Source organism: Thermothielavioides terrestris, chromosome 1 (genome assembly GCF_000226115.1).
Source record: "Thermothielavioides terrestris NRRL 8126 chromosome 1, complete sequence".
NCBI lineage: Eukaryota > Fungi > Ascomycota > Sordariomycetes > Sordariales > Chaetomiaceae > Thermothielavioides > Thermothielavioides terrestris.
Genome location: NC_016457.1, coordinates 5,461,401 through 5,484,399, shown reverse-complemented (window position 1 = coordinate 5,484,399; position 22,999 = coordinate 5,461,401). Strand labels below are relative to the sequence as shown.

The window sequence follows — 22,999 nt, the reverse complement described above, 5'->3', positions numbered from 1 at the left end:
GCTATCTCGTCGTTCCTATTTACCTAACTACCCAACACTACTGCTACCCCCGCTTTACGTATCTCTAAAATCCTAGTCGCCTCGAGGCTATAAGGAGGTGAATAGTATAGCCTAAGGCCTAGGGGCTCGAGTCGTTATAAGTCTAGTCTTCCGATCGCTTTACAACCCTATTAAACCTAGCTTTATACTATATTTATATCCAACATTAGCTTCCAATGGCATTTAGACTTCTTCGACGAGACTTAATGTACTTCTAGATAGTAAAGCATCTATTCTACAACCTACTATCGCTTCTATATAGGAGAGTAAGTATCTACTATAGAGGAGATATAGCTTAGGTCTTACCTAAAGCTATTAGCTATAAATTGCGAATAGTATAGTTTACAAATGTACAATATCTATAGCCTTGGTAAGTAGACCTCTTTAAGATAATGTCCGACTATATCGTTGGCATCTGCCTAGTATCCGCCTTGTCCTTTCCACTTAGCTAACCGTTGATAGAACTAGCTAGTTTTTATACTACCTAGTATAGGGTTTTTATAGACAAGCCAACTACAATAGGACCCTAATCAACTAACTAGACAATTACCGATATAACCCTATACATCGTTATATTTAGAGTCGCTCTAACAATTATAAGAATCCTATATATTATTGTACTTAGGCTCGCTCCTTATCTTCTAGGTACAAGGATACCCAACTCTTCTATAACTATAGGGACAATAGCGCTATAAAATGCCAAAGTAGTAAGGGTATTGTAAGTAGTTGAGGGGTATAGCTACTATTATTATCTAGGTCCTTAAGCTAGGAGTAACGTAGCTATAGTAGACTTAACTCCTTCCCTTAGCAATATATATTATTGCTAAAGGCGTTAGAATCTCTTATAGCTTAGTGGTATACTACTATCTTACCTATTAATAGGTTTTATAGCTACTTATTGAAAACCTCTATTAACCTAAAGGTAATGTTGTACTAGTTTTTTTCTTACCTATTAAGCTAATATAGCTACCTACTTACTAATTACTATAAACCTCTATAGGCTTTATAGCTTTTTATAGCGGATATATTTTCTTATTAACAACTAGAGTTTTCTAAGGGATATAACCTACCTAGCTAGAGCCTAGAGCTCTTTATAGTTGGGCGGCTTTGGCTAGGACATCTTCTCCTTCTTCAACTATACCTATATTTAAGCAGTCAACTTAGCTAAGTCGTAGGAGCCATATAATAGGATAGCTAGACCATTATCAATACTGCTATTGCTTTACTTAGTATAGGTAAGTCTTGTTGCTTCTCTATACTACTATAGCAGGAGTTTCCTATATTAAGATTTTATATTAGCTAACAAGGTTATTATAATATAGTTTCTAATATTTTCTAGTCTAAACGAAACCTCTAGCTCTAGTCTAGTCGCTTATCTTATTACTCCTTAAAACATTCTTATATAAGTATAGTAAAATTGGGCTAAACAACATTGTAGAAAGACGAATTATAGAGGCTATTTATAGAGCATTTTATATAAATTATAGCGACAATTTGGTAAACCGCTTTACAATACTATATAGCCTATTTATAGGAGAAAAACTAGAATAGTTAGAGCGAGGTGAGTTTTCTAACTAGTACGATAATCGGATATAATAAAGAGTGTGAGTTGAGTAGAGAGGAGAAAGGTATAGTTAACAATAGGTATTGTTTTCTATCTATATAAATTAGATCGAATGGTATATTAGACTAACATTTCGAAATCTAGGTACTATCAAAATAGTAGAGCCTAGACTATTTAGTTTATCTAAACTAAATTCGTATATTTGAAAAACTTAATATTAAAACCTTAATATTATAGCCTATATATTTAAGATTGTTGATAATAATAGTCGTTGTTAGCTAACTAGTCAATGTATATCCTACCTTATTCTGCCTTGTTTACTATAAACTAACAATGTATTATATAGGATCACCTCTATATAGGCAACGTTATACCTACTTAAGCCTTTATATACTAATATAGCTAAGTCAGTAAATGACGCTAATCACTATCTATTATACGTTATAGTAGGTAGATAGATCGATATTATTAGAGACTATCTGCTATATCGCTATAAATTAGGAGAGTATAGCGATACGAAAGGGCGTAGTTATAGAAAGTAGCGATATCTAAGCCTTAGACTGCCCACCTAGGATTATAGCTATATCGCGATAAGGCTAGCCTCAGACTAGATATACTACAATAGGTTAAACTAGATAGAAGACAATTATAGTTTATACAACAGTATTGAGATTAAGCAATATAGTAGTGTATATATAATAGAGTCAATGGTGTATTTTATAGTAGTAGAGAATAGGCTTATCTAGTTAAAAGAGCGTGTTTAGATCTATATATACTATTAGTAGAATATGCTGTTTTATAGTATAGAGGAAGCCTAGCGCAATATACTTTTTATAGCAACATTGAGTAGCTAGGACAATAGTTAGATATATCTATTATACTATTGCTAGGACAACACTATGCTAAGCAGACACTATAGCTACTGGATACTATACTAGGCAGACACGCTTAAAACAATATAGTAGAATATAGCTAGCTCAGCATTATATAGTCGCCCAATACTGTTTATAGACATATGCAAAGCCCTAAAATGTACTTAAGCGATGATGTGTAGGCAAATATGCTGTTACGGCCTTAACAGGCTTACTAGACCCATGTTGTACGACCCCCCCAACCCGGCATGGAAACTGAGAAAAGTTAGGATCCGCCAGGCCGGGCGCCCAACTGCCGTGCAACCTGCGCCCTCTCTTCTGCAGTCTTCCACAAATAGAACATCTTTAACACCGCGATTGAACGAATCTTCAGTGGCGTGCCCGCATCGCGATAGCTTTAATCTAGCCAAGCCTGCGCAGTGGTTTCGACAATAAGTACGAGATATACGGGTGTTCGATAGTTAGAGTGCTGGGACCACAAATTCGCAAGCTACACATACTAGGTTCCCTATCTTATCGGTTTGCGGTTGGCCAATGCGTTCCTCGGCCGGCTAAACTGCGGACCCAGCACACCGGCAGGTGGAAGCCGGCCCCGAACACTTGCGGCGGCGAGACAGCGCATTCAACCTCCGGACCTTGACCCGTCCACACAACCGCAACCAGCTGCCACCATGGCGTCCAAGGCGGCAGCGAAAGCTGCAGGCGGCGTCGTCAGCATCACCAAGGTGAGTGGCCTTGCCGACCGCTCAAAGCGTGCCCGCCGGGAGGGAATATCCCTATCCCTCGTCGACGCCCTCGCCCAGAGAAGAACAACCACGAGATTCTAACTCGGGCCTCTCCTCAACCCAGAAATACACGCTCCAATCCGAAGGCATCTGGGAGCGCATCCGCCGCGCGACCGCGATCGACCCGAACCGGTCCAACGGCGTGCCGCTGAACCCGTACAACCGCTCGCCCGCGCCGGGCTCCAACGACCCGCTGCAGTACGACGACCCGGTCACGGTGCCGGCCGGCGACATCGCCGACAACCCGTACTGGAAGCGCGACGCCCGCCGCGCCTACCCGCGCCACAGCGTCGTCGGCCAGGCCCACCAGGTCGCCCTGCTGACCGTCGGCAGCGCCGCCGAGCCGCGCGTCGAGCTCGTCGGCGACGCCGGCTCCAAGGCCCTCGTCGCCGCCGAGCAGTCCGGCCGCGACGGCGGCGTCGCCCTCTACCTTCAGAACAGCGGCGCCGACGAAGCCAAGCGCGTGCTCGCCATGTCCGGCGGCCTGCCGCCGCTGCCCAGCGGGCAGAGCCTGGCGAGTGGCAAGTGGGATGTGCACAAGTACGACCTGGACACGGAGCAGTCGTACCCGGAGGAGTGAGTGTTTTCGGTTTCTGTTTCTGTTGCTTGTGGTGGGCATTGGTGCTAACGACTCGCAGCTACCCGTGCAGGTCATTTGTATGAAGGGGGTTTGGGAGGGCCGGTGAGGAACCGGCTGTACATAGACGCATGGCAGGCAGTGGGATAGAGCAGGTGTGCAGGCGAGGACGGCGATGCTGTGTTTGCTAGATTGCGCTGCTTCTCTTTGTCTGATCGACCAACACCGAACAGACGTGTCCATGATCTCGTCAACCCGGTATCAGGGTTATCTTCTCTTTACATACAAGCCAAAACCATCTAGCCAGCGCGCCCTGCCTCCCATCATCATACCGCCCCAGCCCCCGCCTTCCTGCTCTTACTCGACCCCCGCCCCAGGACCGCGTCCGTTCTCATTGCCATTGCCATTGCCATTGCCATTCCCATCCCCGCCGCCGCGGGCGGCTCCCTTCCGCCCTTCCCAGCCGTTCTCCCCCACCATCCGCTCGATCACCTTGGCCCGCCCCTGCGCCCGCCTGAGCCGGTCGTCAAACTCGTCGACCGCCTCGTCGGTGTTCTCCGTCGACAGGCTCTCCGTCTCGGCCAGCGCGTACAGCGCGGCGATGTGCTTCGCCAGCCGCGCGTTGTCCGGCAGCGGCGGAAGCTCCGCCTTCGCCGCCTCCGCCGTTTCCTCCGAGTCCCCTCCCTCCGTCCTCGCGACACCCCCGGGACCGGCGCTTGTCGCTGCTGCGGTGCCCTCCCCTGGTGATGACGACGACGATGATGATGCTCCTCCTCCTGACGATGGTGAAAATATCGGCGCCTGCCTTTGCGTCTGGGCCAGCCCCTGCGCCCGCGACAGCCGCACCCGGTTGGCCCACACGATCGCCCGCCCCTGCAGCCGGCCGCTCTCGACGAACTTGGCGAACCCGCGCTCCAGGCCCAGCTGCCGGCCCTCGGCGCGGCCCGCCGCCTCGCCGTCCGCCAGACCCTCTGCGTAGCCCTGGCTGTAGAACTGGTCTTCCAGGGTGAGGAGGGCGTCGAAGGGGTCTGCGTCTGCGTCTGCTTCTGGGTTTTCTGCTGTCGTGTTGGTGGTGTCTTCTGTTGATGTTGATATTGTCGCTGGAGCTTCTGTTGTGGTGGGCTTAAATAAGGATGGTGGGGGGTTCGCGGCGGTGGTGGCCATGGATGGGATGTGGTGGTTGAGAGTTAAGACTTCTCTTGGTGAAAATGGGCTAAGAATAAGCGATGGAATTGGTAAGGTATTGAAAAATAAATTGAGCCTTCCGAGTATGATATGAGAGGAACTTGGACCTGGGAGGGAAGGTGAGTTGAGTGTCGGTGTGCGTGGATGGCGGGGTTGCCGGCGGGCGGCGCTGCAGCGCGGGGCTAAAATTCCAGTAACCCGCATCTAGGCGGTGGAGGGATAATGGGCCCAGGCTATGGAGGCTTCTTTACCTGTTCACCACCCAAGCAAAACTTCTTCCCCAATGGCGTCCATCAGCCTGGGAGAAAGTAAATTCAGCAGAGAACTGCAGATCGACAAACTGATACATTGCTCCCACTCTCTTGTCAAAAGTCCTAAACGGTAAATACAGATCCCATTCTATCCCACGGCTGCTTGACCCCGTAGGCCATCTCTGCCCCTTGGCCGACCTCAATGCAGCATCACCATGCCGCCGTTCGCGCACACCACCTGCCCCGTGCACCACCCGGCCTCGGGACCGCACAGCATGCCCACGATGCCCGCCACCTCGGCCGTGTACGCCGGCCGGCCGCCGCTCTTCTGAGCCTCCTTCACCACCTCGGCACTGTCCACGCCCTCGCGCGCCCGCATCAGCGGCGTGTGCAGCACCCACCCGTGGATGCCCTCCAGGAACTCGGGCGTGTTGGACGCGTACATGGGGCCCTCGACGGGGCCCGGGTTGACCGCGTTGACGGTGGCGTTCTCGGCCAGCTCGCGGGCCCAGGTGCGGGTCATGGCCTCGAGCGCGGCCTTGGTGCCGCCGTAGACCGACTGGGTGACGAAGCCGGTCGAGGACGAGACGGAGCTGATGTTGACGATGCGCCCGGACCGGTCCGTCGGCAGGAACGGCTGCGCCGCCTGCACGAGCAGCAGCGGGCCGAGCACGTTGACGCGGTACGTCGCCTCGAAGTCCTCGACCGTCACCGCCGGCAGCAGCGCGTTGCGCGCGATGCCCGCGTTGTTGATGATGATGTCGATCTGGAAGCGGCCCGTCGCGGGGTCGGTGAAGCGCTCGCGCGCCGCGGCGATCAGCGCCGCCGGGCCCGTGGTCGTGCCGACGTCTGCTTGGACCGGCACCGCGCGGATGTTGTGGGCGGAGGAGAGCTGCGCGGCCAAGGCGGCGGCCGGCTCGGTCGACGAGGACGAGGTGTAGTTGAGCACGAGGTCGCAGCCCTTGGAGGCGAGGTTCTCGGCGATGGCGGCGCCGATGCCTGGGGCGTTGTCAGTGGGCTCTCGTAGGAGGGGTGGGGGTAGAGGGGCAGAGGAGAACAAACCCCGCGATCCGCCGGTTACGATGGCGAGCTTTCCTTCTAGTGGCCGTGACATGGTGACTGTGTAGCCTGACCTGTGCAATCTGCTGCTTCTTCTCACGGTAATCACGCTCAGTCCGTCAGGTAAAGGATTACTGTTACAGAAACGAAGTAAACGGTCAATTCGGTTGAGAGGACAGCCTGATATTATTATATACACTCATCTTAAGACTGGTGGACACAAGAACCCCGCGACCGCGTATAAGTCGACCCAATTGTGACATCTAGACTCGCCGGGGCTGTTGGAGAAGGGATCGTGTGCCCCGCACCGCCCGCGCTGTCGGCCAAGCTCCCGCCCCGAATGCGCTGCCCCGCCATTTGCCATTTGTGCGGCTACAGGGATCCCCACACGGCGGCCCCACCGCAGGTGGGCTTCTGGGCCGCTTTTGCACTGAATTTCGGCCGGGCCCACAGCGGCTCGGGGGTTCAGCACGCAACCGTCAACCATCGCCAGAGCCCTGCATCGGCGTTTTTCTGTCGCGTCGACCGGAGCGAGCCGGCACCAACCGGGCCCTGCAAAGACCACCAATCCATTCCTTCCCCAACCCAGTGCGGCCAGCGCCCACCGCCGTCACCATGGACATCCGGCTGCTCCGCCCGTCCGACATCCCGCTGATCCAGCACGCGAACCTGGAGAACCTGCCCGAGAACTACTTCCTCAAGTACTACCTGTACCACGCGCTGTCGTGGCCGCAGCTGTCGTTCGTCGCCGTCGACGTGTCGCGCCCGCCCAAGACCCCCTACGACTACCCCAAGATCGTCGGCTATGTGCTCGCCAAGATGGAGGAGGAGCCCGCCGACGGCGTGCAGCACGGCCACATCACGTCGCTGTCCGTCATGCGCACCCACCGCCGCCTGGGCATTGCCGAGAAGCTGATGCGGCAGAGCCGTGCGTCTTCTCTTCCCTTCAGTTCCCCCTTCCCCCTCCCAACCATAAACCCTACCCGGGTGTTAGAACATCCCCTGACAATCTGCGTGGCCACAGAACTAGCCATGGTCGAGACCTTCGGCGCGCACTACGTGTCGCTGCACGTGCGCGTGTCCAACAAGGCCGCCATCCACCTGTACCGCGACACGCTGGGCTTCAAGACGGAGAAGACTGAGTCCAAGTACTACGCCGACGGCGAGGACGCCTACTGCATGAAGCTCGACCTGGGCTTCATCCGCGAGCAGCTGCGCGAGGAGGCGGACGCCGAAAACGACGGGGCGGACGACGAGGATGCGGCGGCGGCGGGCCGGTCGGAGAAGGCGAAGAAGACGAGGAAGGCCGGCGGCAGCGGGCAAGCGGACGGCAAGAAGGACAAGGAGGGGGACGCGGTCGACGAGGGCGAGCCGGTGGGTGACGTCGGCCGGGAGCCGGCGGAACTTAAGAAGGCCGAGCCGAAGTTTAAGGTCAAGGTCGGGCGAGGGCTAGGCGTCGGCGAGCTGATAGAGAAGGACGAGAGTAAACATAGCTAAGGGGGGAAGTGGCGTAGGTAGGTTAAAAAAAAAAGCCGTTGTGTGACCACACGGAAACCGCTGGGATTAAAGGGCTCACATAGATCGGGGCTCAACCGATTTGATCACAATCTGTCCAAGAAGCGAACGTGGAACATGAAAAGAGGAGCAGTGATTACACTATCTAAGGAGCTACCTAACTACCTATTTTAACATTTTTTTTGTCGTTTTCTCTTTTCAATTTTTTTTTCTTTTTTTCTTCTTTTTGCGTTTCTCAAGCCTTTAAGAAAACACAAATTCATAGCAGAGCTTGCTGACTCGCAAAGCAACCAAGGGGTATCCTATCCATTGCCCTCCCCCCTACCCCATCCCATACCCGTTCATCCCTCATATCATCACAACACGGTACTCAAGATCACTTTCACGCCCTCCTCCCAAACTCCTCCTCCCCCTCCGCCGCCTCAGCAGCCGCCAGCTCCCTCGCGAACTCCTCGTCCGCCTCGGTCCGCAACCGCGCCAGCTCCGAGGCCAGCTCCTCGATCTCGCGCTCCACCGCCCGTGCCTCCGCCTCCATCTTGCTGCTGCTGCTGCTGCTGCCGCCGCCGGCCTCCTTGCCGCCCGCGCCGCCCCGCTGACCCTGGTAACCCTGCTGCTGCTGCTGTAGCTCCTGCTCCTCGGCGATGCGCTCGTGCAGCCGCGCCAGCTCGGCCTCCTTCTCCGCCACCCGCGCCTCCATCTCCCACGCCGCCGCGTACTTGGCCTGCGACGCGGCGTGATGGTGCGCCGTGCTGTCGATGCCCTCGTCGTTGTGGCCGTCGCGGTCGTGGTCGTGGTCGTCGGCGAAGGGCGGCCAGGCGGCGCCCGGACCGCCGTGGTGGTGGAAGGGGGGGTGGTGGGGGTGGTGGTGGTGCGGTCCGCCGCCCCAGGGACCACCGGGGAACGCGCCGCCCCCCGGGAAGCCCCGCGGGAAGCCCGCATGGCCGGCATGCGGAGCGGGGGGGAAGGGAGGCATGTGCGGCAGGTGCGGCATGGGCGGCATGGAGAAGTGCCCGCGGCGCCACTCGCGCCGGGCTTCCTTGGCGGCGCGCTTGTGCTCGCGCCAGGCGTGCTTGAGCTCGCGCTTGGCCTGCCGGCGCTGCTTCTTGAGCTCGCGGCGGCGCTGCCTGCGGGTGCGCAGCTGCTCTCTCTTGAGCTCCCTCCATTGCCGGAGGAGGTCCCTGACCTCGCGGCGGAGGGCGGTCGCGTCGAAGGGTAGCGCGGCCGGGTCGGTGGAGTGCTTGGCCGCTTTGATCTGCTCCTTCACAGCCTTGACCTTCTCCTTGGTGATGATCTCCTGCGGGTGCTGCAGCCATTCCTGGAGATACTGCTTCGTGATGGGCAGTTGCGTGTCGCGCAGGTCGTCGTAGTCCGGCAGCGAGCCGACGGAGGACACGGAACTGAGCGAGGTGCGCGACGAGCAGCTCGAGGCGGAGCTGGACCGCGACCGGTGGCGGCCTTCGTGGCGGTCTCCGCGGTGCTCCCCGCGGCCGCGGCCGAACTCTCCGTGCTCGCCGCCGGGATGGGGCCGGTCCCACCACCAGCTGCCTCGGCCAAAGCCGCCCCGGCCGCCCCAAGGGCCCCAGCCAGGCGGGCCGCGCGCGCCGGGGCCGCCTCCCATCCCAAAGCCGGGCGGTCCGCACGGCGAGCGGGCCGGCCCACCGGGATACCCGCCCCGACCAGCGCCGGCAAAGATCGGCTGCCCGTTGATGCTGATCCCATTACTATCCGCCACGATGCCGCCGATCTTCAACGAGCCAGTTCGGCCGTCGGCGACGAAGGTATTCCCGATCGACACGCGGTCGTTCTCGATGTTGATGCCCGCGAACCGGAACCCGCCCCGGCCGCCGCCGGCGCCGCCGGGCCCGAAGCCGCCGCGGCCGCGTCCGGCGCCGAAAAAGCCGAACGGCGAACGGAAGGGGGCGCCGGGGCGGCGGCTGGGCGCGCCGCGGTCTTGGTCCGGCTGGTCAAAGGACTGGTCCCACGCGCCGGGCATGGGCGGCTGCTTCTCGGGCAGCGGGTCTGCCTCGTTTGTGGCATGGTTGTTGTTGTTGCTGCTGGCGGTGTTGTCATTGTTGGGTAGGGGCTCCAGGTCAACGCGGATGCTGACGCGGCGCGGACCGAAGAAGCCGTCGTTCCACTCGTGAACAGTGGCCTCGACGTGGGCGGGCTCCGGTGCCGGGTCGGCGTCGACGGGGGTCCGGGCGCGGTTGAGTTGCGCCTCGGCGTGGCTCCGTCGCGACGACTGCGAGCGGGCGTCGTCGTCGTTGTTGACGGTGGCGGTGCTGGTGTCGGTGGCGGTCATGGCTTCGGCGCGCAGTTTGCGATCGATAACTTGTTGGTTGGCGGCAGCGGAGTGGTGCGGAAGGAGGTAGTTGACAAAGGTCTGCCAGTCCTCGAGCCGGACGTCCCGGGCGGCGAGGTTGCTGGGGTAGGGAAGGGAATCGGGGGTGGAGTCGTGTCGGAGAGTGATAGTGTGAACGATGAATGGTTGGTTGCTCAGGCGAGGAGCCGGACGTGTCTCGAAGTATGCAGCAGCAGCGGAGGTTGCGAGATGGTCGACCTCACCAGCGAAGTTGGACTGGTGAGAGCTACGGGGAGTGAGGGGAGGGGTATAAATGACCTCCCCGCTGGTGGACGAGGTGGACCGAGAGGCGTCGTCAGCCGTGTGCACGTCTCTGCCGGACGCCGAATAGATGTCCGTCTCGGTGTACGGCGGGGGAGGCACGTCGTCCTCGAAGTGCGAGGTCATGGTGAGCCGTGTAAGTCTCGGGGTTTAGAGTCGGCCGCGTCAGAGTTCCGAGCGTGAGAAACGTTGCTGATCGCCACTTCAAAGGGAATCCACTCATTAAATGCGAGGCTACACAGTAGGCAAGGATGCTTACGACTTTGCACACACAAAGCAGCGGTTAAGAGGCAGACCAAGAGGTGGGGTGATATGGTTTATCGGGCGCGAGGAAGAGTCACTGCCGCCATGTTCGCAGCCCCAACTCTCCACCGCGCAACGAGGCGTCAGCGCGGGACAAGCTTAACTAACTGACGTCTCCCCCTGTCAGCAGGCCCTCCCCCCATTTGCCAGGACGCGACAGGGTGGCTTTAGCGAAAGCGATAACCGAATCGCCGTGGCCGACACAGCCCCACCCGCGGGCGCCCTCATTTGTTCCCTGCCCCATTCTTCCACGCAAGCGCACACCTGGCTGACGCGGCTCGGGGATGAGCTGGATGGTTCGGCCCTTAGACCTTCCCGCCTACCGGAGCTTCTGTGGTTCAAGAGGAGGCGATGAGTCGCCAAGCTTCGATCTGGTTCTAGGCCCAGCAGAGCTGTCGCGTCCCCGGGCGGCCCTCGCGAAATTGCGCCCGTCCATATTCGGTGTTACACCGCTGCCTTATGGCTCGCCAAGCTGCAATGCGAGGCCCAACGTTATATCCTCCGTCTTGTAGTGGTCGGCGAGAATGCTAGCCAGATGATGCTGAGTCTGAGGGCCTCTGAAGCGGGTGTCAGCACCAAGAAGAGACCGAGCGGCAGGAGGCAACCTACAGATTCGTAAGGTAGACATCGACAAGCTCTGGGGGGATGTAATCCGTGACGGTATTTTCCACCTCGAGCGCGTCTACCTCCGGGCCATCGGCGTAGCTCACGTAGCTCGACGGATTTCCCAGTTCTCCTCTCGACACCTCGTCGGACGGATCCTCGGGGCAGAACTTGTACACGGGACAGAGGACAATGACGGGTTTGAGGTACTCATGCGCCGCCTGAGCCGCGATGCAGCACCCGCTGTCGACCAGCAACCCGCCGTTCTGGTACACGGCTTTTGCGCCGAATATCACCTTGTTGACTCGCGGTATGTAGGCCATCAGCCCATTGCTCGCGAGATTGATCGTGTTGACGCCGGCGGCGTTAAGTCTCTTCCGCAGCGCAGCATAAGGGGGTTCCGTGATCGCATCATGATTACGAGATTCGAGGCCGGCAATGATGACGGTAAAACGCCGCTTTGACGCAGCTTTCACCAAGAACCTCTCGACAGTCCGCGACGGCTGATAGGCCAGCACGTAGTCGCCGGGATGGATCTGAATGTCTGCAAAGCCGGCAATCTGGTCGTCGGCCTGGTTGATCTCGTCCAAGATTTCCTCGATGCCGTCCATGACCTCGGATCGCAGCGCATGCACGCTGGCTGTCTGCGCCTGTGACAAGGGGGTCGAAGCCCCTGTTACGGGCGTGTCGCCGGTCTCTGCGACAGAGAGCAGGTTGAACATGGATTTCGAGACTTGCAAGCCGGTCGAGACCACCGTGGGAGGGGGGCGCACGGGGGCTGGGGCGGCCTTCTGCGGCGATGGCGCGCTCGGAGCGAGGCTCTGAATGTCGGAGGCCGCCTCGCTGGCCAAGTCGTCCACGTTCCTATCCTCTGATGCCTCGTCCCGGATCAGACCCAACACGCGCCGTACAATGTTCCCAATCACAGGCTCGAGGGGGGCAGCCCGTGCTAGTCGTGACCCCGCGCTCTGGACTCTGGACAGCAGTTGGTCGACATCGTTCCACTTCGACTTGGCAACAACCTGGCGAAGGACGTGAGCTGTGGCCTTTGCACATTCGTCGCCTGTGACCTGACGCCGCTTGAGGAGGCTGTAGTCATAGACAGAGTCAGCGATCGCATCGCGTATGCGCAAGCCCGCATCGGGAAGCGGCTTACAATATCAAGGACTCGATCGAGGCCTCGAGAGGCAGGCTGTTGAGCGACTTGATCAGATTGTCCAAATTGGGCACATGAGTTGCTTGGGACGGCGCCATGGCTTTGTCTGTGATGGGGGCTTGTCGCTGCTGCAGGCTGGGCTCGGGACTGGAACTGGGACTGGGAACTGCCGAGTTCAAGAGGAAACAGGGCCGCGTCGCGTGAACGGTAGTGAGATCTGCGAATCAAGAGTAGGTAGTTATTCGGTCCCTGAGAGTAGAGTGAGTGTGGCCTTCAGAAAGCTTTTGCATCCACGCCCGAATCGGCGTGCTGCTGCTGCTGCTGCTGCTGCTGCTGCTGAATGAATGGTGAGTCAATGGCTGCGCATTCACAAGCTTCCTGTTCCGACCTCGAAGAAAATAATAGTGGGGGCCTGCAATGTGCCCCGCGCATCTCAGGTTGTTCTCATCGGTTAAAGCCCGGCCAGGCAAGACCCACCTGTATCAAGTCCGGAATCACACTAAGATATGGACAGTACTGAGCGGAACGGGGATACAATTGGCCCTTCAAAAATTTGGCCTGGCGCATTGGCTATCATCTAAAAATCTCGGGGCAAGTGCGACCTTGCGCTACCAGCATACAGAGGAAATCATTGTCTGCGAAAGACGCGATCTATCCTGAAGTTCCAGTGATCACGGCATTGATATCGGCGTCTTGAATACAGAGTGAATACCTGCCGGGGGAACATTCCCTCCATATCACGAGACACATCAGCAGCATGGCGGCAGACGACAAGGTCGAGGTCGTCGACGACAAGAAGTTGAAGAAGGACAAGAAGAGCAAGGACAAGTCGGAGAAGAAGGAGAAGAAGGAAAAGAAGCGCAGTGACAGCGACGGCGTGCGCAAGGAAAAGAAGGACAAGAAGAAGGACAAGGCAAAACAGGAAAAGCTCGCGCGTGCGCTGGATGCCCACCTACAAGCCGATGCCGCCGCGTCGGTCAAAGCCGAGGAGGACGTGAAGATCAAGGTCGACCCCGAGGACATCATCAAGCCTGCCGAGGAGCTCGTGCCGTTTGCGCTGCCGCTGGCCGACGACAAGACACACAAGAAGATCTACAAGCTGATCAAGAAGGGTGCGTTCGCCTCTGGCCGCCAGCGGTTTCCCATATAGGGTTCCTTCTGCGTGCCATCAATCAAATCCAACCGATGCTGACCATTTTTTTTCTCTCACTCCAGGCGCCAAGCTCAAGTCGATCCACCGGGGCGTAAAAGAGTGCGAAAAGGCCATCCGGAAGTGCCCGCCCAAGGCGGTCGCGTCGGGCGAGGCGCCGGCGCCGGGGCTGGTCATCATCGCGGGCGACATCTCGCCCATGGACGTCATCATGCACTTCCCCATCCTCTGCGAGGAGCACGGCGTGCCGTACCTGTTCGTGCGGTCGCGGGCGGACCTCGGCGTGGCGGCCTGCACGAAGCGGGCGACCAGCGTGGTGATGCTCAAACCCGAGGGCAAGAAGGGCGGGAGCGGCAGCAACGCGAACAACAACAACAAGGGCAAGAAAAAGGACGAGGATGACGAAATGGAGGACGCCGAGGATAAGAAGGTCAGCGCCGAGGAGTACCTCGAGGCGTGGAAGGAGCTGGTCAAGACGGCAGAGAAGCAGTGGAAGGTGCAGGTGCAGCCGTGGGTCAAGGGCACTCACCCGCTGCAGATCGCCGCGAGGGAGCGGGCGAGGCAAGCAAGCTTGTGAGTCTGGTTCATTGACACGGAAGCTCCTTCCGACACGACATCTGGCACGGCGCAAGGGTCAAGTCCAAATGGCACATGCGGACTGCCTTTGCCTTGCTTATAACGCCTTCCGTCCTGCCCACGGTCACGGCGATTGACTGGGCTGGGTCCTCGACGCCACAACGGCAACCGCCATCTGAGCTGGTTGTCCACACCCGCCGGCTACATGCATTACCATGAGTTGGCTTTGCTACGTTGGCTTATTTGCTCTCTTGTCTAATGGGCGGCGTTAAGAGGGTTGGGATCTCGGCACGGATTGCACCAGGAGGCTAGAGGGGACTCTTGCATGTAAATAGTGAAAACACGAAAAAGTTTGTCTTGTCCCAATGGCCTCTGTTAGCCACCCACGGTAATTCCATTTAATTTTATTTCAGCCCCTCCTTTAGGAATGACAGCTTGTCGCGACGGCACATCGCACGGTGAGTTAACCAGAAAGCAACTCCGTCGTCTCAGATTCCAAAAAATGTTAACTCCATCATACGATTACAGCTTAAGAAAAAGCATAAATCCATCACCCATTCTGTCCCGAGGTCACTCTATCGGGCACGCTCGATGCATGCAAACAGCCACCCAACCTCGCCGCTTACTCGGACCGGAAGGCGCTCCGGCTCAGGGGCGTGCCGCCAGCACCGGTGCTGTCACGGGCGTTAGAGCTACTATCACAACCATCCTAGGCGGCATGGTATGGCCACTCACTGCTCATACGGGTTGGTGCGCGTTCCCCACCAGGTCATGAAGACGGACAGCCCGACAGTCTCGAACAGCTTTGCCAGGATGTTGACGCCCACCGTCTCCAGCGCCCGCTTCTCGACGAATAGCTGGCTGATGAACTGAGTGAGCGTTAGCAATAGCTCCGTTCTCTCGACTACTAGACCTGTAACGCCACGAAACGGAGGGGTCAAGGGAGAGGGCGTACTGTAGGCGCACTGGTGGCAGCGAAGATCAGTCCGCCCAGGTATGCGGCGCCCCTGTAGCTGAGCGTGCCGGTGGCGTTGATGAGGGCGCCGACGCCGTATGACTGCAGGGCGGAGCCGAGGAACGCGGTGCCCCACGCGACGGCGGCGCCGGTGGCTTCCCGCGACCGGATGAACTCCTCCTTGGTGTTGGCCGTCTTGGCGCGCTGGTAGGTCTGGCCGAAGAGCGGCGCCATCACGGCGAGCTCGGCCGCCTGGTTGAAGGCGGTGCCGAGGGCGATGGCCGAGGGCTTGACGGCGGGGAGATCTGCGGGATTCACGTTAGCCACAAAAGGGCGTTGGAGGATTAATGCTATCGTTGTTGGATCGCTTGGCGCATCCGTGGTTGCCCATCTCCAAATCGACGCCTCTCTAAGCAGATTCCGGGTTGGATTTCCCGAACCCGGATGCATGACATCAACCAACGACCCAGTCTCCCTTCCGTGGAAGACCCAATCAGTCAGATCCGCCCCGGATTTATCGGTTCGGAATTCGAGCAAGCATCGACAGATTCGAGCAAGCGTCGACTTGGAGATGAGCAATTGCTTCAGGGCCACCGCCAACTCATTCGAATTTCGGGTGCCGAGGGATCCAAACAGCACGATGACGCAAAGGTCTAATGGGGAGAGCTCGACTGACAGTCAAGAGACATGGTGATGGTGTCTTGGTGGAAGCCGCGAGGTCGAAATTCGATGCTTCTTTGGTCCTCTGGGAGAGAGAGAGAAATGAAACTGTAAGGTTGTTTCCTTGTAGGATGAGAGATCTACTGAATGAGAAAAGGCAAGTACGTCCCAGTGAGTGGCCAGAGGGCGAGCCAGTTTATAGTACTACAGGGCGGGGACGGCGACGCAAGCAGGGCCATGCTTCGTCGGCTTCCCCCCCGGGCTCTTTGTGCGTCACAATTGCCCCGGGAAGAAGGCAGACACAGCAGCCTGTTAGGCCGTCAGAGCAAAAGCGGCTTTCCACTTGCGCTGGACGCATAACATCATCGCATCGTCGCTTCCCCAGGCTTCATGGCTTTGAGCAGCTGTGGCATGACGTCACCACATTTGGCTGCCGATGCGACCCTGAGGTGGTTTAGCCGCCCCACCTAGCGCCGGCAGGCCAGCGTTTTCACACTTTGAATGCATGAAACAAACGGACAATACAGAGGAGGTAAGGTACGTATGGTAGGGTGAATTTCCATTCTGGCTACAGAATCCAAGAATCCGTGGTTTTTGCAGTGGTCTTGGATGACAGTTGCTCTTGGATGACAGTTGCCATGGCTGACATCTCCACGGACGCCTGGCCCTTTCAAGCCAGCGCTGCCCTGTCGACGCAGGAACCCGCGGCAACGAGCCAGTCGCGATTGGCCATTGGTTTCCCAAGGAACTCAGCTAAGTTACTCGGAGAGTCAAGGTTGAAGATCTAGGTCGGGGTTTCTATGTTTTGTACTCAGTTCACCTGTCAAAGTCAAGAGCAATCGCCTCCTGAATGGATCTGATCCATTCCATCTCGATGCTTGCCTCTGTCCCTGGACAAGAGCTACCAAGATGTTTCAATCTGGCTGGTGATCGTGTCCGGAATATTGTCTCCGGCTTTCGCCCCTTTTCCCCTCGCTGTTTATACAAACATCCAACATCGTGATCAACACTGATCCCACCCGCGAAGTACGAACAGTGGTATTGGGCGGCTTTTTTTTTTCCTTGAAAAGGAATAGAAAGAAGAAAAGGAACGGAAGGAAAGGATGGTAACAATTGAGTCGCCCATCGCAGCTCTGAGACCGATAGCCAACTCTCGTCCACATTGTTGCTTTCAGAGTAAACAGGCGCGGCGACGGGTGCGGCAGCGACGGGGGGAGCGGCGACGGGAGTGGCGGCGATGGAAGGCCTTGGCCTTGCGCGGCCCCCGTCGCCGACCCGGCCGTCGAACTGGAGGACCCTGAACCGGTCGCGATCCCGGATTGCGATGCGTCCAGCGTGGCAGCAACAGCAGGCTCGTACGGATCCGCGCGGGAGGCGGCGACGGGCGGCGGGGCCGATCCGTACGTGCCTGCTGTTGCTGCCACGCTGGACGCGTCGGCTTGGCCTTGCGAGGACTCCTCCGCTCCGAGCTGGCGGTGCCTGGGGTAGGCGAGGGCTTGCTGGTGGTGGTGGTGGCGCCGCCGCCGCCGCCGGTAACCGCTGCGGCTGACGATGGCGGCGACGGCGTGGCGGCGACGGCGGCAGCAACGACGACGACTCGAGCGGGTCGGTGTCGACGTGCTTCCAGTCCTTGATGTCGGCCTTGGGCACGCCGCGGCCGTTGAAGTGTGGCTCCAGCGGCTACCGCATCCCAGGGAGCGAGAATGGCCGCATGATGCTACTTATTCACGGTCGTCGATGTGGTCGAAGCGCCAGACTTGGGACGGGAAGAGGCCACAGTTGTTGCTTTCAGAGTAGCGGCGAAGCATCGGGGGACACAACTCGACCCCTAAACAGTGGCCACAACCATCCCACAAAACATACGACCATGGCAGTACCAGTACTGACAGCACACTGGGAAATCACACGATATCATCGGACATCCACTCGGCCCCTACGCAGCTCATCCCCAAGCGGCCGCAGGCTCTTGAAAAGACGACAACGGTTCCAAAACCGCCAATGACAGCGACAGTGACGGTGATGATGCGCCCTCCCCAACCATGACGAGGGCCATTACTCTCTTTCCCAACCGGCTATCTGCCTGTCTGCATGCAAATGCCTGCCTGCTTGCTTGCCCGCCTGCTTGCTTGCCCGCCTGCCTGTCTGCCCTGCTCTGTACAAACCATGGACGGATGATTGCATGTCACCCTCCTCTTTTTTTTACTCTCCCTGCTCTCCAAAACAAAACGGAAAAAAGAGGCAAACGGCAAGCTGAGCAGACAGACAAGAAAAAAAACCAAGCAAGCCAGCAAAACAACACAAAAACCACAATAATGCCCTGCTCCCCGCCAATAGAGAAAAACTATGATGCCAATGCTGATGAACCCCTCCCTCACTCCGTTCCTTCTTTCTCCCTCTTTTCATATTCCCTACCCCCCGACAGGGGGTCACGCCATGTGCTGCCCGTCCTCGCCGCCGCGCAGCGCCAGCAGCGCGCGCACGTCCGACACGTACTGCAAGCCTTCTAGCAGGGGTATCAAGTACATCAGGTCGCTGTCTGTCGGATCGCTGATCCAGCCCTGTATCGGGATGGCATTGTCTGAAGGGACGTTGGGGAGGACCGCCATGTCAGAACTGGTCCAATTTGGGCTGGGGGGAAAGGGGGGCCGGAGTAAATAGTCTCACCTTGGTGGAACATGTAGCTCAGCGGGCTGTTGTCCAGGATCATGACCCTGCTCAGGTCGGGCTCGACGGAGCTGAGGTCCTTGATGAAGGCGCCGTGGCGGAAGGTGCAGTGCTGGCGGTAGTAGCGGGCCGAGAAGTACTTGCGCTCGGCCTCGAGCCAGTCGATGACCGGGTCGGCGTACTCCTGCACCGAGGCGGTGAAGACGACCAGGTTGTACCACTTGCTGACGCGCCGCAGGAACTCGTCGCAGTGCGGCCGCTTGTGCACGTAGTACAGGATCGGGTGCTGGGGGCCGATCGCCGCCTGCCCGCCCACGCTCGTGTACGTCGTGTTGAGCCGCACCTCCACCATGTGCCCCGTGCTCATGCGCCCGCCCTTGGACATGCTGTGGATTAGCGTCTCGTCGAGGTCCAGGATCAGCGTCTTCTGGTGTCGGACATCCGGCGCCTCGACGTTCATGTTGATGTACGACGGCTGCCGCCGCGGTATTAGCGGCCGCGGTGGCGCGGGCGTCTTGGGGTACTTGGTGAGCGCGCCGGAGGGAGAGGTCGGGGATTTCAGCTGCGCCGAGATGTCGCCCACGGCGTCGCCGGAACGCCCGTTCTCTCGCGCACTGGCCGACTGCGCTTTCCTGTGCTTCCGCTGCCGCGACGACTCGTCCGAGTGCAGCTTGATGCGGATAGATCGTTGCGCCGGCGCGACCTCGTCGGAGTCCGGGAGCGACTTCGAGCGCAAGTGCTTTCCACTCGCGCCTCGACGGCTGCCCTGCCTTTTACGGTCCGGGTCTGACTCCGATTCCGACGAGAGCCCGGACGACGAAGAACCGCTCGAGCCGGCCACGCGCATGGTTCTACCGGCGCCTCGGTCACCTCTGCTGGCAGATCCGTCCGCACGCTGTCGGCGCTTCTCAGACGCAGCTATGCCTTCGTGATAATCCAGAGCCATCCGTTTCGGGTTCCCCCCGTAGAAGCCCCACAACCTCCTCAGTTGCAGTAACGGCGCAAAGTTGCCGTCCTGGTCACAGAAGCATGCGTACAAGTAGACACCCGGCGCCGCTAGTGTGGAGAGCAACCAGCGTATCGAGTCGACAAAGGCGTTGGCGATCCGCTTCGGATAGATGGCCCAAGGCGAGCCCCGCGGACTGAGGACCTTGGCCTCGGGTTGGCCTAACCGGGGCGTCGTCTCGTCGGTCGCATGCTCGTGGCCTCGGTCGTGTGCGGGGGATGGTTCTAGCAGGAAATCCTCGGGCTCAGCTGTCAAACCGTCCTTCTCGGCGTCGTCGCCCAGCACGCTCCCTGTCTGGTTCTGGCGCGGTCCGTGTCCGTCGGGTTCGGAGCTGACTGAGAGCCCCAGAGCGCTGAGCGAGTTCGACCTCGACGGTGCTGGGCTCGGTGGAGGAGACACTCGGGCGGAGATGATGTTGAGGGAGTTCATCTTGTCGTCGACGTCGAGAGCGCCATGAATGACGGATGCGACCGCGCAACGGGGAAGCTTGAGGGCTCGGGAGTGGTCTTCCGGCTGAGCAATTCCGCCTGGGATTGAACGGAATGAAGATTGCGGCCACACGGCCCAGGACCGAAACTGACTGTGCTCAGCACTCGGCGTTTGTCGATATTTGCCAAACCACTGCTCAAGTCTGTCTGCTAGCAGGGTTGGGGGCCCTCTGAGGGCAGAGGCAGTTGGGTTTGGATGATGATGCCGAGAAAATGGTGCGACGGACCGGGAACTTGGGTCTGCGGCAGAGTCCGGGGTTCGGGTTCGTGTTTGGAGAATTAGTGGAAGGGAATCGTTCGTTGGGTTAAACACGCAACGGGGCGGTCGATGTCATCGGCCTCGGTCTAGTCCCTTGGATGGGGGCCCAATCTCATACATAAGCTCTAGGTAGACTCGCTCTGTGGGCAGCAACGGCCGGTCAAAGAAGTCAATGCCTCAGAGATCAAAGCATGCCTGGCTGTAGCACCGTCCAGTGTTCTAACATCGGATGTCGGGAGTTTAGCTCGAGCTGTCCGTCCAGCAAAGGCGCGCCCAATTGTGTTAACCACGAGGAAAACGCGGCGCTAGCTACAGTGGCTCAGAGCTCAGACTCTTCGTAAACCCAAACCACCTTGTAAATTTGGCGCAACTAGACCCTAGCCACCCACCTACCCCGCCCCCGCCTAAAAGTTTTCTCTAGCCGCTATAGAAAACAAATCCCTTCTACCTACTAGCCACCTAGGCCTATTTTCTTCCTAAGCTACCAAGCCCTCTAGCCGATAGACTAATTTAGCTATGTAGTTCCTAGCCTTAATTGTATTTAATCGAGTTTAATTATAAGCGTCTAATATTAATTCTCTACTATTAGAAGTTTCTAAGTGTAAGTTGCTAATAGTTTTTATAGTCGTCTTTAGTCGCCTTTAAGTCATTGTCGATTAGAATCTCTAACCTCGATTAATAGTTATTATAGTATTTTCCCTTAGCGACGATAGCCTTTAGATATAGACCTCTAAGTAGATACTAGAGGAGCGTTAATCGGCCTTAGTACCCTAAGATCTTATAATAGCGACTATAAAGTAGCTTAAAGAGTCTAAGTATAGCAACGTCTAGAAGCTACTCTCCTAGAAGCTAGTCGATTATCTTTAATTATTTTTAATTATATAAAAATATTTTCTAATTATTTTATAGACTATTTAGTAGCCTTTAGAGTTGAAGATAGTTTAGATAAAGGATAAAAAGAAACTAGTGACCTTCGACTTTAATAGATAAACCTATATTATAGCGATAGCGCTATTTCTTTTCGACAAGGGTAGAAAATAGAATATAGACTATAAAAATTATAGTAACCTCTATTCCTATAGCCTCTATAAGATATACTACTAGCTAGCTAATAAATATAATAAAGGAGTATATATCAACTGTTACTACTTTGGTCTAAGTACTCGATATTCGCTATATCTAGGTATATTTTAATTCTATTCTTTAGTATTAGTACAATATTAATAGAAGTAGATAAAGAATATAAAGAGCTTATCTAAAAGGGTAAGAAGGAGCTTAGAGACTTTAAAGGTTTTATACCTAAGTACCTATAGAAGTCGACGATAGAGGAGCTTAAGACTTTTAAAAAATAGATTAAGGATATAGAGGAACTCTAAACTAAGAGGGGGAGCCCTAAGAAATAAGTACATTAATAAATAATAATAGATAGAGAAATATAAAGGGATATAGTTATAGAGTCTAGGCAATAGATAGAGGGGATTAGGTCTTAGGGAGAGGGATTAAATATAGGGTATAGATATTAATAAGGGATATAGACAATATACAATAGGCAAGAGATTATATAATAAAGCTATATTCTATAAAGTCGATAAAGTTAAAATAGCTTTACTTAAAAACCCTTATTTAGGACTATATTTAACCTCTAATAGAAAAAGCAATATACCTATCGCCTAGGATAATAGAAGATAATTATCTCTAATATCTTTAGTATTAAAAACAAATATAAAAAGTGGCTAAAATCCCTTCTATTTATTTATCCTTTCTCTAAAGTCAACTAAATCGCCTAAACTTAAACTCAATTATATATAATTGAGTACTATTACCTATCAACAATGTTATATAACAACTTTTAGAAATACTGCTTCTACTTTATATTAGGTCGCTCTTATAATAACATTTATATAGAGTATCCAACTTGTCTTTTATATCCCTTCTACCAATCTTAGATTATTCCTATTATAATTGAAGATTCTTTAGAGAAGTTTAAACGTAGCTAAACCCTATAGGTGCTCTTAGTCGCTTATACCTACTGTTCTACCCCTTTGTTTAGCTCCCCTTCACTCTCTAAGATAAGCCTAAGCTTAGTAAGTTTAATAACCTCTTAGAATATATCGAGTATAGCGAGCCTAAGCTCTATTTATCAAGTAGTGGAGTTCAACTATACTAAAAGTATCGCTAAAGATAGCTATAGTATATAGTAAAATCTTATTGCTAACATTGCTTTTGAACTCTAGATAGGAGAGTATACTACTTTAATAATTATAGGCTATATATACTAATAATAGACCAAAGTTATATTGCTTAGCAAATATAGGTCGTAGCCCTACTTACTTTTAAAACGCTAGGTTAATCACTATAAGTTTATCGAAGGGCTTTTTAAATTAGCTTATATCACTGAAGTCTATAAGCTATTGGACTTCCACTTTGTTAATTAAGTTGCTCTAAAGGTATAGGTCCTAATTACTAAGCTCTCTAATCTAAAACCTAACAAGCCAATGACTTTATAGGAGCTTTAAGCTATAACGGCTAATAAGTCGAAGTTCAATCCTAATAAGGTAATATACCTTAACTTGTTAATAAGTTAGGAGCTAGTAGCTATAGATAAAGAGGATATTCCTCTATCTAAGGCTAAGTAAGCTCAATTACATTTAAAAAAGGCTTTTTAGCCAAAGTTGAAGAAAAGCTTTATTAAACCTTAAATAGAGTTAG

The 22,999-nt window shown here is 55.1% G+C and overlaps 10 protein-coding genes across 10 annotated transcripts; 3 read left to right on the top strand and 7 right to left on the bottom strand.

The window, feature by feature from the left end:
- The first annotated feature begins 3,059 nt into the window (after positions 1–3,059).
- On the top strand, positions 3,060–4,059 carry THITE_2109055 (uncharacterized protein). The gene is made up of 3 exons (XM_003649876.1): positions 3,060–3,200; positions 3,325–3,836; positions 3,899–4,059. Exons 1-3 carry the CDS (start codon positions 3,147–3,149, stop codon positions 3,921–3,923), a joined length of 591 nt encoding a protein of 196 aa, XP_003649924.1. The 5' UTR covers positions 3,060–3,146; the 3' UTR covers positions 3,924–4,059.
- On the bottom strand, positions 4,060–5,185 carry THITE_2109053 (uncharacterized protein). The gene has a single exon (XM_003649875.1). It carries the CDS (start codon positions 4,999–5,001, stop codon positions 4,195–4,197), a length of 807 nt encoding a protein of 268 aa, XP_003649923.1. The 5' UTR covers positions 5,002–5,185; the 3' UTR covers positions 4,060–4,194.
- Positions 5,186–5,232: 47 nt separating this feature from the next.
- THITE_2109051 (uncharacterized protein) lies at positions 5,233–6,703 on the bottom strand. Its single transcript, XM_003649874.1, has 2 exons — positions 6,336–6,703; positions 5,233–6,272 (listed from the first exon to the last, which is right to left on the bottom strand). Exons 1-2 carry the CDS (start codon positions 6,385–6,387, stop codon positions 5,473–5,475), a joined length of 852 nt encoding a protein of 283 aa, XP_003649922.1. The 5' UTR covers positions 6,388–6,703; the 3' UTR covers positions 5,233–5,472.
- Positions 6,704–6,896: 193 nt separating this feature from the next.
- THITE_2074679 (uncharacterized protein) lies at positions 6,897–8,022 on the top strand. The gene is made up of 2 exons (XM_003649873.1): positions 6,897–7,260; positions 7,357–8,022. Exons 1-2 carry the CDS (start codon positions 6,948–6,950, stop codon positions 7,827–7,829), a joined length of 786 nt encoding a protein of 261 aa, XP_003649921.1. The 5' UTR covers positions 6,897–6,947; the 3' UTR covers positions 7,830–8,022.
- Positions 8,023–8,229: 207 nt separating this feature from the next.
- THITE_2126069 (uncharacterized protein) lies at positions 8,230–10,596 on the bottom strand (the record flags this gene model as incomplete). The annotated part of the gene is made up of 1 exon (XM_003649872.1): positions 8,230–10,596. The coding sequence occupies one exon, from the start codon at positions 10,594–10,596 to the stop codon at positions 8,230–8,232; it is 2,367 nt and encodes a 788-aa protein (XP_003649920.1).
- Positions 10,597–10,913: 317 nt separating this feature from the next.
- THITE_2109048 (uncharacterized protein) lies at positions 10,914–12,751 on the bottom strand. The gene is made up of 3 exons (XM_003649871.1): positions 12,533–12,751; positions 11,383–12,465; positions 10,914–11,330 (listed from the first exon to the last, which is right to left on the bottom strand). The coding sequence occupies exons 1-3, from the start codon at positions 12,628–12,630 to the stop codon at positions 11,231–11,233; spliced, it is 1,281 nt and encodes a 426-aa protein (XP_003649919.1). The 5' UTR covers positions 12,631–12,751; the 3' UTR covers positions 10,914–11,230.
- Positions 12,752–13,133: 382 nt separating this feature from the next.
- On the top strand, positions 13,134–14,622 carry THITE_2063064 (ribosome biogenesis protein Nhp2). The gene is made up of 2 exons (XM_003649870.1): positions 13,134–13,644; positions 13,748–14,622. Exons 1-2 carry the CDS (start codon positions 13,290–13,292, stop codon positions 14,257–14,259), a joined length of 867 nt encoding a protein of 288 aa, XP_003649918.1. The 5' UTR covers positions 13,134–13,289; the 3' UTR covers positions 14,260–14,622.
- Positions 14,570–15,985, bottom strand: THITE_2109043 (uncharacterized protein). The gene is made up of 4 exons (XM_003649869.1): positions 15,890–15,985; positions 15,214–15,518; positions 14,994–15,127; positions 14,570–14,932 (listed from the first exon to the last, which is right to left on the bottom strand). The coding sequence occupies exons 1-4, from the start codon at positions 15,900–15,902 to the stop codon at positions 14,881–14,883; spliced, it is 504 nt and encodes a 167-aa protein (XP_003649917.1). The 5' UTR covers positions 15,903–15,985; the 3' UTR covers positions 14,570–14,880.
- A 1,319-nt stretch (positions 15,986–17,304) lies between these two features.
- THITE_155083 (uncharacterized protein) lies at positions 17,305–17,681 on the bottom strand (the record flags this gene model as incomplete). Its single annotated transcript, XM_003649868.1, has 2 exons — positions 17,305–17,469; positions 17,603–17,681. Coding segments are annotated over 2 exons (244 nt in total), but the record flags the coding sequence as incomplete, so codon positions are not given.
- A 406-nt stretch (positions 17,682–18,087) lies between these two features.
- THITE_2109042 (uncharacterized protein) lies at positions 18,088–20,659 on the bottom strand. Its single transcript, XM_003649867.1, has 2 exons — positions 18,538–20,659; positions 18,088–18,451 (listed from the first exon to the last, which is right to left on the bottom strand). Exons 1-2 carry the CDS (start codon positions 19,970–19,972, stop codon positions 18,300–18,302), a joined length of 1,587 nt encoding a protein of 528 aa, XP_003649915.1. The 5' UTR covers positions 19,973–20,659; the 3' UTR covers positions 18,088–18,299.
- Between the last annotated feature and the right edge of the window lie 2,340 nt (positions 20,660–22,999).

Excerpts from the sequence above, each read along its gene's own strand:
- THITE_2063064 (XM_003649870.1), top strand. The coding sequence starts at position 13,290 with ATGGCGGCAGACGACAAGGTCGAGGTCGTCGACGACAAGAAGTTGAAG. Across the intron at positions 13,645-13,747 it reads CTACAAGCTGATCAAGAAGG|GCGCCAAGCTCAAGTCGATC; the intron begins GTGCGTTCGCCT and ends CTCTCACTCCAG.
- THITE_2109051 (XM_003649874.1), bottom strand. The coding sequence starts at position 6,387 with ATGTCACGGCCACTAGAAGGAAAGCTCGCCATCGTAACCGGCGGATCG. Across the intron at positions 6,273-6,335 it reads CGTAACCGGCGGATCGCGGG|GCATCGGCGCCGCCATCGCC; the intron begins GTTTGTTCTCCT and ends ACAACGCCCCAG.
- THITE_2109053 (XM_003649875.1), bottom strand. The coding sequence starts at position 5,001 with ATGGCCACCACCGCCGCGAACCCCCCACCATCCTTATTTAAGCCCACC.
- THITE_2109042 (XM_003649867.1), bottom strand. The coding sequence starts at position 19,972 with ATGAACTCCCTCAACATCATCTCCGCCCGAGTGTCTCCTCCACCGAGC. Across the intron at positions 18,452-18,537 it reads GAGCTACATGTTCCACCAAG|ACAATGCCATCCCGATACAG; the intron begins GTGAGACTATTT and ends ACGTCCCTTCAG.
- THITE_2109043 (XM_003649869.1), bottom strand. Across the intron at positions 15,128-15,213 it reads CTGCCACCAGTGCGCCTACA|TTCATCAGCCAGCTATTCGT; the intron begins GTACGCCCTCTC and ends ACGCTCACTCAG. Across the intron at positions 14,933-14,993 it reads CGCACCAACCCGTATGAGCA|CACCGGTGCTGGCGGCACGC; the intron begins GTGAGTGGCCAT and ends CGCCCGTGACAG.
- THITE_2109055 (XM_003649876.1), top strand. The coding sequence starts at position 3,147 with ATGGCGTCCAAGGCGGCAGCGAAAGCTGCAGGCGGCGTCGTCAGCATC. Across the intron at positions 3,201-3,324 it reads GCGTCGTCAGCATCACCAAG|AAATACACGCTCCAATCCGA; the intron begins GTGAGTGGCCTT and ends TCCTCAACCCAG. Across the intron at positions 3,837-3,898 it reads GAGCAGTCGTACCCGGAGGA|CTACCCGTGCAGGTCATTTG; the intron begins GTGAGTGTTTTC and ends AACGACTCGCAG.
- THITE_2109048 (XM_003649871.1), bottom strand. The coding sequence starts at position 12,630 with ATGGCGCCGTCCCAAGCAACTCATGTGCCCAATTTGGACAATCTGATC. Across the intron at positions 12,466-12,532 it reads TCGATCGAGTCCTTGATATT|CCTCCTCAAGCGGCGTCAGG; the intron begins GTAAGCCGCTTC and ends CTATGACTACAG. Across the intron at positions 11,331-11,382 it reads GATGTCTACCTTACGAATCT|AGGCCCTCAGACTCAGCATC; the intron begins GTAGGTTGCCTC and ends CACCCGCTTCAG.
- THITE_2074679 (XM_003649873.1), top strand. The coding sequence starts at position 6,948 with ATGGACATCCGGCTGCTCCGCCCGTCCGACATCCCGCTGATCCAGCAC. Across the intron at positions 7,261-7,356 it reads GAAGCTGATGCGGCAGAGCC|AACTAGCCATGGTCGAGACC; the intron begins GTGCGTCTTCTC and ends GCGTGGCCACAG.